The sequence below is a fragment of the Rhinopithecus roxellana genome, chromosome 1, assembly GCF_007565055.1.
Source record: "Rhinopithecus roxellana isolate Shanxi Qingling chromosome 1, ASM756505v1, whole genome shotgun sequence".
In the NCBI taxonomy this organism is placed as follows: Eukaryota; Metazoa; Chordata; class Mammalia; order Primates; family Cercopithecidae; genus Rhinopithecus; species Rhinopithecus roxellana.
Window position 1 is genome coordinate 119247144 of NC_044549.1, and position 20150 is coordinate 119267293.

Sequence of the window (20150 nt, forward strand, 5' to 3'; positions counted from 1 at the left end):
TCTTTCTCTCTTTCCTTTCTTGCTTCTCTTTTCTCTTTCATTCTTTTTTTCTTTCTCCTTTCTTTCTTCCTTTCTTTCTCTTATTTTCTCTTTTCTTTCTCTTTTTTCCTTCTTTCTTTCTCTCTTTCTTTTCTTCCTTTTCTTTCTTTTCTTTCTTCTTTTTCTTTCTTTCCTTCTCTTCTCTTTCTTTCTTCTCTTTCTTTCCTATTCTTGCTTCTCTTTCTATTCTTCTTTTGTTCTTTTCTTTCTTCCTTTCTTTTCTCTTTCCTTTCACTTTCTTTTTTCTGTTCTTCTTTCTCTTTCTTTCTTCTTTCTCTTTCTTCTTCTTTCTCTTTCTTCCTTCCTTCCTTTCTTTTAATCGTCCTTTCTTTCCTTAGGGTTGTAGCCGTCATGGTACTTCCCTCAATCTTTCCATATAGTCCTTCTTCCCATCCCTCCTTCCTTCCTTTCCATCCCAAGTTTGTCGGCTCAAGTTAGTATTAATAATGTTACTATCTTACTCTTCATGCTAGACCCTGCTACTTTAGTTCAGGTATTTAGCTGCTTTATGTTGTCATATAATACGAGTATTAGCTTCATCTTCAGATTGAGTATATCAACATTATGTTATCAGTTGTACAGTCAAGTATCAATGAATCAAGCACTTTTTCAATTTAATAAATCTAAATTCTTCAACCATGTTGTGGAAAATAAGCAGAAAAATTTAAATATACTTGAGTGAATACAGCAGATATATATTGGAGTGTGTCCAGCATGAGTGCAAACTGGCTGTGATTTCCTTTAAAATAATCATGTAAAGAAAAACATTTGTCAAATAAATCACAGAATACCAATTTCTCTTGACTTAGATCTTGTTTACATATCCATTCTGCCTTCCTTGGCCTGGTAACTGGTGCACTTGGACCATTTACACTTAAAATATTATTGATATATAGTTTCTGTTTGTTACCTCTGGTTTTCAGTCCTATTACCCTTTTGCTCCATTCCCTGTGGAAAAAGTTTTTAAAAAGATTAATTTTGATTCATATGTATTGTTTACGATTGTATCTCTTTGTATAGTTTTCTCCTTCTTTTAAAAAATTGTTGCCATAGCTAATACTATATACATGTAATAATATATTACTGTCTACTGGTACTGACATTTAAATCTACAACTGGAATGTGGAAACCTTACTTTCATGTAGATCCATTTATACTCTCCATTTTTTAAGTATAAATGCCACTAGTATTTTTTCTACATACATTGAGCACAATATTAAACTCATTTTGCTTCACATAAAACATGATTGAACAAACTTATGAGGAAAAAGATAGCCTGTTATATTGACTCCTCTTTTTATCCATTATATTATTCTATTCTTTCAGTCTCTTAAAGTCTCAAGCTCTTTCTTTTATCTTTTTATTTTAATTTGAGGAATTCCTTGAGTTAATCTTTAAGCATAGATTTATTAGAGACAAACTCTCCTCGTTTCCCTTTCTCTGAGAATGTCTATATTTTTACCTTTACTTGTAAAGGATAATGTCACTGGATATAAAATTTGTAGTTGACTGTTATTTAAACACTTGAAAACTGTGCCACATGGTTATAGGGGAAAAAACTCACCGTCACTGGAATTGTTGATCCCCTAGAGGAAAGGCATAGTCTTTGTCTAGTTATTTACAAGATATTTTGTTCTTTTTTAAAGTAGTTTTATTTTAATGTATATTGGCATAAATTCCAATGTGTTTACCCTCTTTGGAGTTCACTCAGCTTCTTAAATATGTAAGTTTATACCTTATGTCCAAACTGGGAAATTTTCAGCCATTATTTTATTTATTCATTTTTCCAGCCCAATACCTTTTCTCTTCTTTTCTGGATCTGCATTATTTGTTGTTGTTGCATTTTTCTAAATGTCTCAGTTCAGTTTTTTGTTTTCAGTCTTTTTCAGAATGGGTAATTTATATTGCTCTATGTTCAGGTTCATGGATTTCATTGTCTGTCAGCTCACAATGTGTTATTACACCTTTCCAATGTTTTTAAAAAATTTTGTCAAACTTTTTCATTTTATAATTCCCATTGGATTTTTAAAAATCATCACCAATTTCAAAACCTGTGACTTCTTAGTGTTACTCCAAAGAATGCTGAATATAAAAAAGTAACTTTCTTTGTCATGGTTTTCTATGTTTAGCATGTATTCATTTGGAAAGACATTGCTTAATCCTGGACTACTATAAGCAGCAATATTTGTTAATGTTTTATGTGTTCCTTCAGCAAGGCGAAAATAACTTAAATATATTACCTTCATTTTGTAGAAGTAAAATTTCTCCCAGGACTCTTTTCTTTTGCCAAAATGACAAAACTGTTGATATTATGTAAAGTGCTGTGTTGGTATTTGCCTTATTTGAACTTGTATTTTGATTTGCTCTCACAATAAAACAAGTGATGAAATGATGTTTTTTAGATTCTACAAGAAAGTGTGGGCCCCCTCCACCTATTGACAATGGAAACACGACTTCATTCCCGTTGTCACTATATGCTCCAAATTCATCAGTTGAGTATCAATGCCAGAACTTGTATCAACTTGAGGGTAACAAGCGAGTAACATGTAGAAATGGACAATGGTCAGAACCACCAAAATGCTTACGTAAGTACTTTAATATTTGCATGGACCCTGGAAAAAATCAGTGTGATGAGTCTGATATTTTGCTGTTTGTAACAAAATAATCACAGATTATTGTATAACCATTCTGCTGATGCTTGCCTACCAAATATTTATGTTAGAAAGCAAACTTTAGAAATTTTTCTTTACGGCAGGGACGGTAGCTCAGGCCTGTAATCCCAGCAGTTTGGGAGGCTGAGGCAGATCACGAGGTCAGGAGATCCAGACCATCCTGGCTAACATGGTGAAACCCTGTCTCTAGTACAAATACAAAAAAGAGAGCCGGGTGTGGTGGTGGGTGCCTGTAGTCCCAGCTAGTTGGGAGTCTGAGACAGGAGAATGGCGTGAACCCGGGTGGCTCAGCTTGCAGTGAGCCAAGATCTTGCCACTGCACTCCAGCCTGGGAGGCAGAGTGAGACTCCATCTCAAAAAGAAAAAAAAAAAAAAAAAAGAAAGGAAAATTTTCTCTTTATATTTATATTTCATTTCAAAACATTTAGTTGACAAATAAAAATATTTTCATGTTTGATAGTATGCTGTATTGATATATTTATAATACAATGATTACCACAATCAAATTAATTAGCACATTCTTCATCACCTATGGTTATCATTGTGTGTAGGTGGGTGTGGGAGTATGTGTGTGTGTGAAGGTGGTGAGGACACTTAAAATCTTTCTTACCAATTTTGAAATAAATAATACAGTATTATTAGCTATAAACATCGCTTGATCTCTATGTTTGATTCCAAATTCTTATTCATATTATAGCTGAAAGTTTGTACTCTTTGACCAATATTTTAATCAAACAAAAGCAGCAATGGTAAGTTCTAAAATGCAGGGATCCTAAAATGGCAGTTTATGTAATGAATCATTGATAATACACCTGTCATTTTCATACATTAAACATAATACCTCATTTTTACATCCTTTGCCATTTTAACATTATTTAAATAAATCTGATGTTTTTACATAGTCTGTTTGGATAGTGTTTTGAGAAATAATTCCTGAACCATCATTTAACATTCTACTTGAAAACCTGAAAGTCTATGACAATTTGCATAATAGTTATTGTTTTATGTTCATTTTTTTAAATTATACTTTAAGTTCTAGGGTACATGTGCACAACGTGCAGGTTTGTTACATATGTATACATGTGCCATGTTGGTGTGCTGCACCCATTAACTCGTCATTTACATTAGGTATGTCTCCTAATGCTATCCCTCTCCCCTCCCCCCACCCCACAATAGGGCCCAGTGTGTGATGTTCCCCTTCCTGTGTCCAAGTGATCTCATTGTTCAGTTCCCACCTATGAGTGAGAACATGCGGTACCTGGTTTTCTGTTCTTGTGATAGTTTGCTGAGAATGATAGTTTCCAGCTGCATCCATGTCCCTACAAAGGACACGAATTCATCCTTTTTTATGGCTGCATAGTATTCCATGGTGTATATGTGCCACATTTTCTTAATCCAGTCTGTCACTGATGGACATTTGGGTTGATTCCAAGTCTTTGCTATTGTGAATAGTGCAACAATAAACACACGTGTGCATGTGTCTTTATAGCAGCATGATTTATATCCTTTGGGTATATCCCCAGTAATGGGATGGCTGGGTCAAATGGTATTTCTAATTCTAGATCCTTGAGGAATTGCCACATTGTTTTCCACAGTGGTTGAACTAGTTTACAGTCCCACCAACAGTGTAAAAGTGTTCCTATTTCTCCACATCCTCTCCAGTACCTGTTGTTTCCTGATTTTTTCATGATTGCCATTCTAACTAGTGTGAGATGGTATCTCATTGTGGTTTTGATTTGCATTTCTCTGATGGCGAGTGATGATGAGCATTTTTTCATGTGTCTGGTGGCTGTATGAATGTCTTCTTTTGAGAAGTGGCTGTTCATATTCTTTGCCCACTTTTTGATGGGGTTGTTTGTTTTTTTCTTGTAAATTTGATTGACTTCTTTATAGGTTCTGGATATTAGGCCTTTGTCAGATGAGCAGATTTCAAAAATTTTCTCCCATTCTGTAGGTTGCCTGTTCACTCTGATGGTAGTTTCTTTTCCTGTGCAGAAGCTCTTTAGTTTAATAAGATTCCATTTGTCAATTTTGGCTTTTGTTGCCGTTGCTTTTGGTGTTTTAGACATGAATTCCTTGCCCATGCCTATGTCCTGAATGGTATCACCTAGGTTTTGTTCTAGGGCTTTTATGGTTTTAGGTCTAACATTTAAGTCTCTAATCCATCTTGAATTAATTTTCATATAAGGAGTAAGGAAAGGATGCAGTTTTAGCTTTCTACTTATGGCTAGCCAATTTTCCCAGAACTGTTTACTAAATGGGGAATCCTTTCCCCATTTCTTGTTTTTGTCAGGTTTGTCAAAGATCAGATGGCTGTAGATGTGTGGTATTATTTCTGAGGGCTCTGTTCTGTTCCATTGGTCTATATCTCTGTTTTGGTACCAGTACCATGCTGTTTTGGTTACTGTAGCCTTGTAGTATAGTTTGAAGTCAGGTAGCATGATGCCTCCAGCTTTGTTCTTTTGGCTTAGGATTGTCTTGGCAATGCAGGGTCTTTTTTGGTTCCATATGAACTTTAAATCAGTTTTTTTCCAATTCTGTGAAGAAACTCATTGGTAGCTTAATGGGGATGCATTGAATCTGTAAATTACGTTGGGCAGTATGGCCATTTTTACAATATTGATTCTTCCTATCCAAGAGCATGGTATGTTCTTCCATTTGTTTGTGTCCTCTTTTATTTCACTGAGCAGTGGTTTGTAGTTCTCCTTGAAGAGGTCCTTTACATCCCTTGTAAGTTGGATTCCTAGGTATTTTATTCTCTTTGAAGCTACTGTGAATGAGAGTTCATTCATGATTTGGCTCTCTGTTTGTCTGTTACTGGTGTATAAGAATGCTTGTGATTTTTGCACATTGATTTTGTATCTTGAAACTTTGCTGAAGCTGCTTATCAGCTTAAGGAGATTTTGGGCTGAGACAATGGGGTTTTCTAAATATACAGTCATGTCATCTGCAAACAGGAACAGTTTGACTTCTTCTTTTCCTAACTGAATACCCTTGATTTCTTTCTCTTGCCTGATTGCTGTAGTCAGAACTTCCAACACTATGTTGAGTAGGAGTGGTGAGAGAGGGCATCCCTGTCTTGTGCCAGTTTTCAAAGGGAATGCTTCCAGTTTTTGCTCATTCAGTGTGATATTGGTTGTGGGTTTGTCTTAAATAGCTCTTATTATTTTGAGACATGTTCCATCAATACCGAATTTACTGAGAGTTTTTAGCATGAAGGGCTGTTGAATTTTGTCAAAGGCCTTTTCTGCATCTATTGAGATAATCATGTGGTTTTTGTCTCTGGTTCTGTTTATATGCTGGATTACATTTATTGATTTGTGTATGTTGAACCAGCCTTGCCTCCCAGGGATGACACCCGCTTGATAATAGTGGATAAGCTTTTTGATGCTGCTGGATTTGGTTTGCCAGTATTTTATTGAGGATTTTTGCAACAATATTCATCAGGGATATTGGTCTAAAATTCTCTTTTTTTGCTGTATCTCTGTCAGGCTGTGGTATCCGGGTGATGTTGACCTCATTAAATGAGTTAGGGAGGATTCCCTCTTTTTCTATTGATTGGAAGAGTTTCAGAAGGAATCGTACCAACTCCTCCTTGTACCTCCGGTAGAATTCGGCTGTGAATCCGTCTGGTCCTGGACTTTTTGTGATTGGTAGGCTATTAATTATTGCCTCAATTTCAGAGCCGGCTATTGGTCTATTCAGGGATTCAACTTCTTCCTGGTTTAGTCTTGGGAGAGTGTAAGTGTCCAGGAAATTATCTATTTCTTCTAAGTTTACTAGTTCATTTGAGTAGAGGTGTTTATAGTATTCTCTGATGGTAGTTTGCATTTCTGTGGGGTCGGTGGTGATATCCCCTTTATCATTTTTTATGGCGTCTATTTGTTTCTTCTCTCTTTTCTTCTTTATTAGTCTTGCTAACAGTCTATCAATTTTGTTGATCTTTTCAAAAAACCAGCTCCTGGATTCATTGATTTTTTGGAGTGTTTTTGTGTCTCTATCTCCTTCAGTTCTGCTCTGATCTTAGTTATTTCTTGCCTTCTACTAGCTTTTGAATGTGTTTGTTCTTGCTTCTCTAGTTCTTTTAATTGTGATGTTAGGGTGTCACTTTTAGATCTTTCCTGCTTTCTCTTGTGGGCATTTAGTGCTGTAAATTTCCCTCTACACACTGCTTTAAATGTGTCCCAGAGATTCTGGTATGTTGTATCTTTGTTCTCATTGGTTTCAAAGAACATCTTTATTTCTGCCTTCAGTTATTTATGTACTCAGTAGTCATTCAAGATCAGGTTGTTCAGTTTCCATGTAGTTGAGTGGTTTTGATTGAGTTTCTTAGTCGTGAGTTCTAGTTTGACTACACTGTGGTCTGAGAGACAGTTTGTTATAATATCTGTTCTTTTACATTTGCTGAAGAGTGCTTTACTTCCAACTATATGGTCTTTTTTGGAATACGTGTGATGCGGTGCCGAGAAGAATGTATACTGTGTTGATTTGGGGCGGAGAGTTCTGTAGATGTCTATTAGGTCCGCTTGATGCAGAGTTAAGTTCAATTCCTGGATACCCTTGTTAACTTTCTGTCTCATTGATCTCTCTAACGTTGACAGTGGGGTGTTAAAGTCTCCCATTATTATTTTATGGGAGTCTAAGTCTCTTCGTCTAAGGACTTGCTTCTAAATCCCTTTTAAACTGATCATTTTCAGTACCCAGTGCATTACAATCAATTGCCATTGTACTTCTTTGGGACGCTCAAATTTGTTTCAAATCTCACTAAGAAGCTGGCTTCTGTGTATATTTCACGTGTCCCCATTAAGCTTTGGCATAACAAAAGGTTGCAGGCTTTCCTTGACTTTTCCTACTACGGACCAAGTTCCAATAGTTTCTCTATGAAATTCCAGTGACTTTTAGTGGGAAAAACGATTTTTGGAAACAAACTAAACCATGAAAAATTCACTACAGGTTCGAAATTATCGTTGACTAAGAGAAGTAATTTTTGACCGAGCCAGGGGCTCACACCTTAATTCCAGCACTTTGGGGGGCCAAGGCGTGTGGACCACTTCAGGTCAGGAGTTGACCAGCCTGGCCAACATGATGGAACGCTGAAAATTCAAAAACTTACCCGGGTGTGGTGGCACACACCTGTAATCCCAGCTCCTCAAGAGGCTGAGGCTGGAAAATCACTTGTACTTGGGAGGCAGAGGTTGCAGTGAGCCAAGATCGTGCCATAGTACTCTAGGCTTGGTGACAGAGCAAGACTGTTAAAAAAAAAAAAAAAAAAAAAAAAAAAAGGAAAAAAAAGAAAAAGAAAAAAAATGATTTCCTTTAATATATTCCCCTTTCTTCCTCAGACTAAATATCCTGTAATCATAAGAAAATGTAAGAGTATCTCAGGAGGTTATACAGAGCAGGGAAGGTTAGATTTTCCATATGGAAGAGACACTCAACAGAAAACTGTGCATCCATGCTTGAAGGGCTGGGTCAGAGAAGCTGTCATGAGTCACCCAACAAGCCTCTGGAGTCAGTTCTGTAACTAGCAAACGCTTCCCACTAAGTAAAGATGTCACTTCTCTGAACTTAGTCTTCTCATCTGCATGCTAAAGCTGTTGTGCCGCTAGCCTCCTTCCAGTTCTGATTTATGATGATTCAAACTTAAAGATTTTTCTTTAGTTACATTCTCAGTTTTCACAATAAATAGATTGTAAATATTATTTTCTATCACTTGCTCCAGAATTATAAAAGAAACATAAATTATATGCTATTTAAATTATGGTGTAAGAATATATGCATAATACTTGAACATTCGTGTATGCACCTATATTTTTTATGTCAATAATATATCTCATCCGATACATGAATTCGAGCTACAGTAAGAATGCATGCCATCGAATACAAACAAAATGCCACAAAACTCAAAAAAAAGTTTTATTTCTGGAGATAATTTGCTACATTTCTGATTTTTTTAATGTTAGAGTTGTATTTCTTGTTTCTCTTTCCAAAAAACAATTAATGCCGATGTGTACACCCTCAGCTGACAGCTTTAGCATAACTTAGTATAGTGTTAGATAAGCTCAGTTTAAATTAATGCTGATAAAACCTCCAGAATTGCTGAAAAGACCATACTACGTTAGTAGAAGTAGAGAAAGTGAAATGAAGTTCTTCTTGTCCTGTTAGCTGATTTCGGATCCATTAAGGATTTTAAGTGGTGAAATAAAATGACCACATGATGGGTTGTTAATTTTACACGGGAAAATAGATTTTAAATATGAGCGGTCAGGATCAGGAAACTAGTTATGGTTGCTGTAATTCCAGAAGAAAATGTTTGAGAGAAGGTGATATCAAAATTTATCTCCAATATGATTTATTACAGTAAAAAATATGTATACTTTTTTGTTTTTTATTGCAAGTGAGACCTTGTCATTTTCCCGACATTAAACATGGAGGTCTGTATTATGAGAGCATGCGTAGACCATACTTTCCAGTACCTGTAGGAAAATCTTACTCCTATTACTGTGATGAACATTTTGAGACTCCTTCAAGAAGTTACTGGGATTACATTCATTGCACACAAAATGGATGGTCACCAGCAGTTCCATGCCTCAGTAAGTAAACCTCTGAACTGCTATACATGCATAAAACTTTTAAAGATCGAAGAGAAGAGGGCACTTAAGTGATTACACTTGTCTTATGTAACAGAAATAGGGCCAAGAAAAGAGTTGTTCAAGCAAAATCACGAGAATAGATCTTTTCTATTATGAAGAGTTCTTGAAAATCATATGAGAAATAAATATAGAGACTTTATGAGAATATCTATATAGTTTATACATATTTTAATTATTTAAACTACAGATAAGTAATCTTCAATGTTGATATTTCTTTTTGTGCAAACCTTTATTAGTAATTTTAGTTCATCCTTATTTATATATTATTTTTTGATGTTATGCACTCTTTAATATGGTAACAATAATTTTAATATAATATTTTGAGCAAATTTATGCTTCTCATTTACTTTATTTATTTATTATTCTTATGGTCCTTAGGAAAATGTTATTTTCCTTATTTGGAAAATGGATATAATGAAAATAATGGAAGAAAGTTTGTACAGGGTAACTCTATAGAAGTTGCCTGCCATCCTGGCTATGGTCTTCCAAATGAGCAGACCGCAGTTACTTGTACGGAGAATGGCTGGTCTCCTCCTCCCAGATGCATCCGTGTCAGTAAGTACACTGTTCTGAGATCCCAGCATGTTCATGTCTTTCTAAGTAACATGGATGACATTCTCAAACTCATCCATATTAACTGTGGCAAAATGTTTTTGTCAACTTGTTTTGCCAACGGACCTATTTAGTTTTACTTTTTTAATTGTGTGAATATACAAATTTCTTTATAAGCATATAGCAAAATAAATGCTCCTATTAATGGACATTAGTCAAGAATACAGTAAAAGAGTTAGAACACAATACTTGTTGGTTAAATAAAGTCATATCAAAGCGGCATCAGTTTCTCGGGTCAATATTCGAGGCTGGTCATCTTGCATCAAGAACATTAATTACAAATGGGTATTCTGGGATATTGTGCATATTCAACTCTAGAAGGTTTCCTACAGTATTTATTCCAATATACATTTATATCAACAGTTCCTCCTTTTTTGACATGTTGCTAATGATTGGTGATGTCACATTTTAATATTTACAAGTTGAGTGGCTATAAAATGTTACAGCACTGTAGTGTAAATTTGCATTTCTTTTACTACCAACTGGATTTACAATATATGTTCACAATTTAATTGATATTTAATGATTCTCATCTATGGAAATACAGTTTGATGTTTTTTGATTTACCTTTTTGGGAGTTTTGGTATTTATTAGTTGGAATCATCTTAATAATTCTGAATATAAAATCTCTTTTAATTATATGTAATGCAAATGCATTCTCTTTGTGGCTAGTATTGTTCTTTCCTTTTTTTTTCTGCGTTATGAACATAAGTTGCTCATTTTACTAAATAAGTGTCAATCTTTTTTCATGATGAATGTTTTTTGGTTCTTTTTAAAGGAATACTTTTTCAAAAGCACAGAACCATTATAGTATTCTTTATTCTAAAATGTTATATGTTATCTTTTCATACTTAAAAGATATTTTTTATTTTCTTGATAACAGCTGTATTTCATTTTTAAATAAAATATGGTGAACTCAACATTTCCCTAACAGTTTTTATGGTACCTTTCTCATACATTATGTTGAGATGTTATGTTGTATATTTTGTACATTGTGTGTGTATACACACACAGGCATACACACAGAATGACTATTATTCTGAATATTCTGTTCTGCAGTATTAGTAAGCAATTTTTTAATCAGCATTCCCGTAACCCTCTATTGAATTTTATTTATTTATTTTATTTTAAGACAGAATCTCACTCTGTCACCCAGGCTGGAGTGCATTGGTGGGATCTTGGCTCACTGCAACCTCCATCTCCTGAATTTTAATTAATATAGGTTTACAATAAGTATGGATATCGCTTATCACTCTAATGATGACCTTTCACCCCAGTCTTTTTTCTTTATCAGTCTCTTTTATGTATCTCATCATTCTGTGTCAGATGATCCCATTATTTTTAGACTATTTTTCAAGATTGAGGCTGATAATAAGCTTTGATTAGATGTGCAATTTCTGTTGATATCAACCGACTCAGTCAAGGTTTATGCCCCTTGCTTTAGTTTTGGAGCTGATTGTAGAGTCAACTACTTATTTCCTTTTTATTTTTCTTACTTTTTTCCTTCCTTCCTTTCTTTTTTCTTTCCTTCCTTCCTTCCTTCCTTCCTTCCTTCCTTCCTTCCTTCCTTCCTTCCTTCCTTCCTTCCTCCCTTTCTTGCTTCCTTGCTTCCTTTCTTTCTTCTTTCAGCTGTTGAGTCAACTACATTTTTCTCCTTTCCTTTCCCCTTTCCTTTCTCTTTTCCTTTCCTCTCCTCTCCTTTCCTTTCTTTCCTTTCCTTTCCTTCCCCTTTCCCTGTTCTTCTCCCTTTTACTTCCCTTTCCTTTCCTTTTTCCTTTATTCTACTTTTCTCTTCTTTCTCTCTCTTTTTTCTTGTTTTCTCCCTTTCTCTTTCTCTTTTTTCTCTTTCCTTCTCTTCCTTTTTTCTTTTTCTTTTTTCTTTCTTTGTTTTTCTCTCTTTCTTCCTTTCTTTCTCTCTTTCCTTCTCTTCCTTCTCTTTCTTCCTTTTTCTCTGTCACTCTTTTTCCTTTCTTCCTTTCTTTCTTTACCTTTCTCTTTGTTTTTCTTTTTTCACTTTCCTTCTCTTCCTTCCTTTCTTCTTTCTTTCTACCTTTCTTTCTTTCTTTCCTTCTTTCTTTCTTTCCTTCTTTCTTTCTTTCTTTCTTTCTTTCTTTCTTTTCTTTCTTCTTTCTCTTTCTCTCTTTATTTCTTCCTTCCTTCTTTCTCCCTTTTCCTCACTCCTTCCCTCCTTGCTTCCTTCCTTTCTTCTGTCTCAAGTTTGTCTGGCTCAAATTATTCCTAATAATGCTACTATTTTGCTCTTCATGCTAGACTCTGTACTTTAGTCAGGTTATTTATCTACTTTGTGGTGGTCATATAATTAACAAGACTTAGCTTCATCTTCAGATGGAGATATCAACATTACATTATCAATGTACAGTCAATTATCAGTGAATCACAGTACTTCTCAATTTAATAAAATGTAAATTCCTCAAACCATGTTGTGAAAATAAGCAGAAAAATTTAAATATACTTAAATGAATACAGCAGATATATATTGGAGTGTGTCCTGCGTTTGTACAAACTGGCTGTGATTTCCTTTAAAATAATCCCTTAAAGAAAACATTTGCCAAATAAATCACAGGATACCAATTTCCCTTGACTTTGGTCTTATTTACATATTCATTCTGCCTTTCTTGGCCTGTTAACTGGTGCACTTGGACTATTCACACTTAAAATAATTATTGATATATAGGACTTAAACCTCTATCATTTATTAGTTTCTGTTTGCTTCCTCTGGTTTTCAGCCCTATTACCCTATTCCTCCATTCCCTGTGGGGAAATCTTTAAAAAAGATTAATTTTGATTCATATGTATTGTTTTTTATTGTATCCCTTGTATAGCTTTTTACCTTTTTTTAAAAAGTTGTTGCTTTAGCTACTACTATATGCATGTAATAATATATTACTGTTTACTGGTACTGACATTTAAATCTTCAACTGAAATATGGAAACCTTACTTTCATGTAGATCCATTTACACTCTCCACGTTTTAAGTATAAATGCCACTAGTATTTTCCATACATATATTGAGCACCATATTAAACTCATTTGCTTCAAACATCAAACATAATTGAAAAAACGTATGAGGAAAAAGCCTGTTATATTGACTCCTCTTTTTATCTATTATATTGTTCTGTTCTTTGAGTCTCCTAAAGTCTCAAGCTCTTTCTTTTATCGTTTTATTTTAATTTGAAAAATTCCTTTAGTTAATCTTTAAGCATAGGTCTGCTGGAGACGAATTATCTCGGTTTCCCTTTTTCTGAGAATGTCTATATTTACCCCTTTACTTGTAAAGGATAATGTCACTGGATATAAAATTTGGTATGACAGTTCTTTAAACACTTGAAAACTGTGCCATATGGTTATAGATGAAAAACTCACCATCATTGGAATTGTTGATACCCTAGAGGAAAGGCATAGATTTTGTCTAGTTGTCTTCAAAATATTTTGTTCTTTTTAAAAGTAGTTTTATTTTAACGTATATTTGGTCCAAATTCCAATGTGTTTATCCTCTTTGGAGTTCACTCAGCTTCTTAAATATGTAAGTTTATACCTTATGTACAAAATGGGAAGTTTTCAGCCATTATTTTATTTATTCGTTTTTCCAACCTAATACCCTTTCTCTTCTTTGTATTTTTCTAAATGTCTCAGTTCAGTTTTTTGTTTTCAATCTTTTTCAGAGTTGGTAATTTATATTGCTCTATGTTCAGGTTTATGGATTAAATTGTCTGTTAGCTCACAATGTATTATTAAGCCTATCAAATGATTTTAAAATTTTTTTTCAAATTTTTCAATTTTATAACTCTTATTGGGTTTTTAAAAACCATCATCAATTTCAAAACCTGTGTCCTCTTAGTGTCACTCCAAAGAAGGTTGAATATAAAATATGAAACTTCCTTTGTCATAGTTTGCTATGTTTAGCATGTATTCATTTGGAAAGACATTTCTTAATCCTGGTCTACTATAAGTGGCAATATTTCTTAATGTTTTATGTGTTTTTTCAGTAAGGCAAAAATAACTTAAATATATTACTTTCAGTTTGTAGAAGTAAAATTTCTTCCAAGAATCATTTCTTTCACCAGAAATCACAAAATTGTTGATATTATATGAAGTGCTGTATTTGTATTTGCCTTATTTGAACTTATATTTTGATTTGCTCTCACAATAAATCAAGTGAAGAAATGATGTTTTTTAGATTCTACAAGAAAGTGTGGCCCCCCTCCACCTATTGACAATGGAGACACGACTTCATTCCCACTGTCAGTATATGCTCCAGGTTCATCAGTTGAGTACCAGTGCCAGAAGTTCTATCAACTTGAGGGTAACAAGCAAATAACATGTAGAAATGGCCAATGGTCAGAACCACCAAAATGCTTACGTAAGTACTTTAGTATTCACATGGACCCTGGAAAAATCAGTGTGATGAGTCTGATGTTTCACTGTTTGTAACAAAATAATCACAGATTATTGTATAACCATTCTGCTGAATGCTTGCCTACCAAATATTTGTGTTAGAAAGTAAAGTAAGAAATTTTTCTTTTTAGAGCCGGGCGCGGTAGCTCAGGCCTGTAATCCTGCAGTGTGGAAGGCCGAGGAGGGCGGATCACGAGGTCAAGAGATCCAGACCATACTGGCTAACACACTGAAACCCCATCTCTACTAAAAATACAAAAAAAATAGCCCTGCATGGTGACGGGTGCCTGTAGTCCCAGCTAGTTGGGAGGCTGACCCAGGAGAATGGCTTGAACCCTGAAGGCGGAGCTAGCAGTGAGCCGAGATTGGGCCCACAGAACTATACCCTGGGCAACAGAGCAAGACTCCATCTCAAAAAGAAAAAAAAAAAGAAAGGAAATCTTTCTCTTTATATTTACATTTTATGTTAAAACATTTAGTTGACAAACAAAAACATTTTCAAGTTTGACAATATACTGCTTTGATATATTTGGAATACAATGATTACCACAATCAAATTAATTAGCACATTCTTCATCACCTATGCTTACCATTGTTTGTAGGTGGGTGTGTGAGTATGTATGTGTGTGTTTGTGGTTAGGACACTTAAAATCTGTTTTCTTACCAATTTTCAAATAAATAGTACAATACTATTAGCTGTAAATATCACTAGATCTCTACGTTTGATTCCAAGTTCTTATTCATACTATAGCTGAAAGTTTGTACTCTTTGACCAATGTCTTAATCAACAAAAAACAGCAATGATAGGTTCTAAAATGCAGGGATCCTAAAATGACAATTGATGTAATGAATCATTGATAATACACCTCTAATTCTCATACATTAAACATAGTACCTCATTTTTACATCATTTACCGTTTAAACTTTATTTAAATCAATATGATGTTTTTACATAGCCAGTCTGGATAATGTTTTGAGAAATAATTCCTGAACCATCATATAACATTCTACTTGAAAACCTGAAAGTCTATGAAGATTTGCATAATAGTTAATGCTCTTATGTTTACTGTTTTCTATTTTCAGATGCGTGTGTAATATCCCCAGAAATTATGGAAAAATATAACATAACGTTAAAATGGACAGCCGAACAGAAACTTTATTTGAGAACAGGTGAATCAGTTGAATTTGTGTGTAGATCTGGATATCGTCTTTCACCAGACTCTCACGCATTGCGAACAACATGTCAGGATGGGAAACTGGAGTATCCAACTTGTGTAAAAAAATATTGATCATAAAATGCACACCTTTATTCAGAATTTTAGTATTAAATCAGTTCTCAATTTCATTTTTTAAGTATTGTTTTACTTCTTTTTATTCATAAGTACAATTTTGGAGTTGATTTGTGAAAATGTAATTATAATCTGAGACTGGTGGCTCTCTTCTTAAAAGCACCATATTAAAACATGGGAAACAAAATGTTGTGTCCAGTTCATAAAATTTTTATGGCATGAAATTAGATGCAAATTTTTCAGACTGTATTTCTGTCCATCACTGTTAAATCTCTCAAAGCTTTCTCTGTAGCTTCTGAGGCTCATTGTTTTACAGTAAATGGAAAACATATTGTTGTCTCTCACTTCAAAATTATATCACTTCACAAAGATGTAAAAACCAAGTCAAGTCTTAACTCATGTTAGTAATAAAAGTAATTATTATTTATGAATACATGAATGCACCAAAGTGATATCAACACATAAATGCACTAAAACTGATGAAGTGCAGATACTTCTACAAGATATCAATCAAGAACACATAATAATGCAAACTAATCATAAAGAGGAATGAAAAAGTAATTGGGTATATAAATACTATAACACAGACATACAAAAATTACAAATACAGTATCAGTTATAACACACTCACATGCACGCACTCACCTGCAAACACAGAAACATGATAGTTTTGCCCTGAATTAATGTTTATAGAAAAAAATATTGCCAAGAAATTCAAAACTATGGATTCAATTCTATTTTTGTGTTTAGAGATAGTAGGGGTAAAATTTGTGATTTAATTCCTTTGTATATATCAGTATTCTCTGATTTTTCTACCTTTAACATATATTACTTTGGACCAAAAGAAAAATTTATTTTAAATAATGATTTATAACAACAAGGTGGTACATGTTGAGAATGATAAACATGTCATCAGTAATGATCTTAACATCAAATAACTTCTTTTTTTTTATTATTATTATACTTTAAGTTCTAGGGTACATGTGCTTAACGTGCAGGTTTGTTACATATGTATACTTGTGCCATGTTGGTGTGCTGCACCCATCAACTCGTCAACACCCATCAATTCGTCATTTATATCATGTATAACTCCCAGTGCAATCCCTCCCCCCTCCCCCCTCCCCATGATAGGCCCCAGTGTGTGATGTTCCCCTTCCCGAGTCCAAGTGATCTCATTGTTCAGTTCCCGCCTATGAGTGAGAACATGCGGTGTTTGGTTTTCTCTTCTTGTGATAGTTTGCTAAGAATGATGGTTTCCAGCTGCATCCATGTCCCTACAAAGGACGCAAACTCATCCTTTTTTATGGCTGCATAGTATTCCATGGTGTATATGTGCCACATTTCCTTAATCCAGTCTGTCACAGATGGACATTTGGGTTGATTCCAAGTCTTTGCTATTGTGAATAGTGCCGCAATAAACATACGTGTGCATGTGTCTTTGTAGTAGAATAATTTATAATCCTTTGGGTATATACCCAGTAGTGGGATGGCTGGGTCATAAGGTACATCTAGTTCTAGATCCTTGAGGAATTGCCATACTGTTTTCCATAATGGTTGAACTAGTTTACAATCCCACCAACAGTGTAAAAGTGTTCCTATTTCTCCACATCCTCTCCAACACCTATTGTTTCCTGACTTTTTAATGATTGACATTCTAACTAGTGTGAGATGGTATCTCATTGTGGATTTGATTTGCATTTCTCTGATGGCCAGTGATGATGAGCATTTTTTCATGTGTCTGTTGGCTGTATGAATGTCTTCTTTTGAGAAATGTCTGTTCATATCCTTTGCCCACTTTTTGATGGGGTTGTTTGTTTTTTTCTTGTAAATTTGTTTGAGTTCTTTGTAGATTCTGGATATTAGCCCTTTGTCAGATGAGTAGATTGCAAAATTTTTCTCCCATTCTGTAGATTGCCTGTTCACTCTGGTGGTAGTTTCTTTTGCTGTGCAGAAGCTCTTTAGTTTAATTAGATCCCATTTGTCAATTTTGGCTTTTGCTGCCATTGCTTTTGGTGTTTTAGACATGAAGTCCTTGCCCATGCCTATGTCCTGAATGGTACTACCTAGATTTTCTTCTAGGGTTTTTATGGTATTAGGTCTAACATTTAAGTCTCTAATCCACCTTGAATTAATCTTCGTATAAGGAGTAAGGAAAGGATCCATTTTCAGCTTTCTACTTATGGCTAGCCAATTTTCCCAGCACCATTTATTAAATAGGGAATCCTTTCCCCATTTCTTGTTTCTCTCAGGTTTGTCAAAGATCAGATGGCTGTAGATGTGTGGTATTATTTCTGAGGACTCTGTTCTGTTCCATTGGTCTATATCTCTGTTTTGGTACCAGTACCATGCTGTTTTGGTTACTGTAGCCTTGTAGTATAGTTTGAAGTCAGGTAGTGTGACGCCTCCAGCTTTGTCCTTTTGACTTAGGATTGTCTTGGCAATGCGGGCTCTTTTTTGGTTCCATATGAACTTTAAAGCAGTTTTTTCCAATTCTGTGAAGAAAGTCATTGGTAGCTTGATGGGGATGGCATTGAATCTATAAATTACCTTGGGCAGTATGGCCATTTTCATGATATTGATTCTTCCTATCCATGAGCATGGTATGTTCTTCCATCTGTTTGTGTCCTCTTTTATTTCACTGAGCAGTGGTTTGTAGTTCTCCTTGAAGAGGTCCTTTACATCCCTTGTAAGTTGGATTCCTAGGTATTTTATTCTCTTTGAAGCAATTGTGAATGGAAGTTCATTCATGATTTGGCTCTCTGTTTGTCTGTTACTGGTGTATAAGAATGCTTGTGATTTTTGCACATTAATTTTGTATCCTGAGACTTTGCTGAAGTTGCTTATCAGCTTAAGGAGATTTTGGGCTGAGATAATGGGGTTTTCTAAATATACAATCATGTCATCTGCAAACAGGGACAATTTGACTTCCTCTTTTCCTAACTGGATACCCTTTATTTCTTTCTCTTGCCTGATTGCCCTAGCCAGAACTTCAGAACTTCCAACACTATGTTGAATAGGAGTGGTGAGAGAGGGCATCCCTGTCTTGTGCCAGTTTTCAAAGGGAATTTTTCCAGTTTTTGCGCATTCAGTATGATATTAGCTGTGGGTTTGTCATAAATAGCTCTTATTATTTTGAGGTACGTTCCATCAATACCGAATTTATTGAGCGTTTTTAGCATGAAGGGCTGTTGAATTTTGTCAAAAGCCTTTTCTGCATCTATTGAGATAATCATGTGGTTCTTGTCTTTGGTTCTGTTTATATGCTGGATTACATTTATTGATTTGCGAATGTTGAACCAGCCTTGCATCCCAGGGATGAAGCCCACTTGATCATGATGGATAAGCTTTTTGATGTGCTGCTGAATCCGGTTTGCCAGTATTTTATTGAGGATTTTTGCATCGATGTTCCTCAGGGATATTGGTCTAAAATTCACTTTTTTTGTTGTGTCTCTGACAGGCTTTGGTATCAGGATGATGTTGGCCTCATGAAATCACTTAGGGAGGATTCACTGTTTTTCTATTGATTGGAATAGTTTCAGAAGGAATGGTACCAGATCCTCCTTGTACCTCTGGTAGAATTCAGCTGTGAATCCATCTGGTCCTGGACTTTTTTTGGTTCGTAGGCTATTAATTATTCCCTCAATTTCAGAGCCCGCTATTGGTCTATTCAGGGATTCAACTTCTTCCTGGTTTAGTCTTGGGAGAGTGTAAGTGTCCAGGAAATTATCCATTTCATCTTGATTTTCTAGTTTATTTGCGTAGAAGTGTTTATAGTATTCTCTGATGGTAGTTTGTATTTCTGTGGGGTCCATGGTGATATCCCCTTTATCATTTTTTATTGCATCTATTTGATTCCTCTCTCTTTTCTTCTTTATTAGTCTTGCTAGCGGTCTGTCAATTTTGTTGATCTTTTCAAAAAAACAACTCCTGGATTCATTGATTTTTTGAAGGGTTTTTGTGTCTCTGTCTCCTTCAGTTCTGCTCTGATCTTAGTTATTTCTTGCCTTCTGCTAGCTTTTGAATGTGTTTGCTCTTGCCTCTCTAGTTCTTTTAATTTTGATGTTAGAGTGTCAATTTTAGATCTTTCCAGCTTTCTCTTGTGGGCATTTAGTGCTATAAATTTCCCTCTACACACTGCTTTCAATGTGTCCCAGAGATTCTGGTATGTTGTATCTTTGTTCTCATTGGTTTCAAAGAACATCTTTATTTCTGCCTTCATTTCATTATGTACCCAGTAGTCATTCAGGAGCAGGTTGTTCAGTTTCCATGTAGTTGAGCAGTTTTGATTGAGTTTCTTAGTCCTGAGTTCTAGTTTGATTGCACTGTGGTCTGAGAGACAGTTTGTTATAATTTCTGTTCTTTTACATTTGCTGAGGAGTGCTTTACTTCCAATTATGTGGTCAATTTTGGAATCAGTGCGATGTGGTGCTGAGAAGAATGTATATTCTGTTGATTTGGGGTGGAGAGTTC

At 34.9% G+C, this 20150-nt stretch overlaps 1 protein-coding gene across 1 annotated transcript; it reads left to right on the forward strand.

Annotated features, from left to right (window-relative positions):
• Window positions 1-390: 390 nt before the first annotated feature.
• Window positions 391-15867, forward strand: LOC115899643 (complement factor H-related protein 2-like). The gene is made up of 6 exons (XM_030937701.1): window positions 391-472; window positions 2442-2624; window positions 9110-9304; window positions 9743-9919; window positions 14174-14356; window positions 15475-15867. The coding sequence occupies exons 1-6, from the start codon at window positions 391-393 to the stop codon at window positions 15678-15680; spliced, it is 1026 nt and encodes a 341-aa protein (XP_030793561.1). The 3' UTR covers window positions 15681-15867.
• Window positions 15868-20150: the final 4283 nt, after the last annotated feature.

What these genes read in the sequence shown, in the direction of transcription:
- LOC115899643 (XM_030937701.1), top strand. Translation starts at nt 391, where the DNA reads ATGGTACTTCCCTCAATCTTTCCATATAGTCCTTCTTCCCATCCCTCC. An exon ending in AGAACCACCAAAATGCTTAC is followed by an intron (nt 2,625 to 9,109) that starts GTAAGTACTTTA and finishes TTTTATTGCAAG; the next exon opens with TGAGACCTTGTCATTTTCCC. An exon ending in TCCCAGATGCATCCGTGTCA is followed by an intron (nt 9,920 to 14,173) that starts GTAAGTACACTG and finishes GATGTTTTTTAG; the next exon opens with ATTCTACAAGAAAGTGTGGC.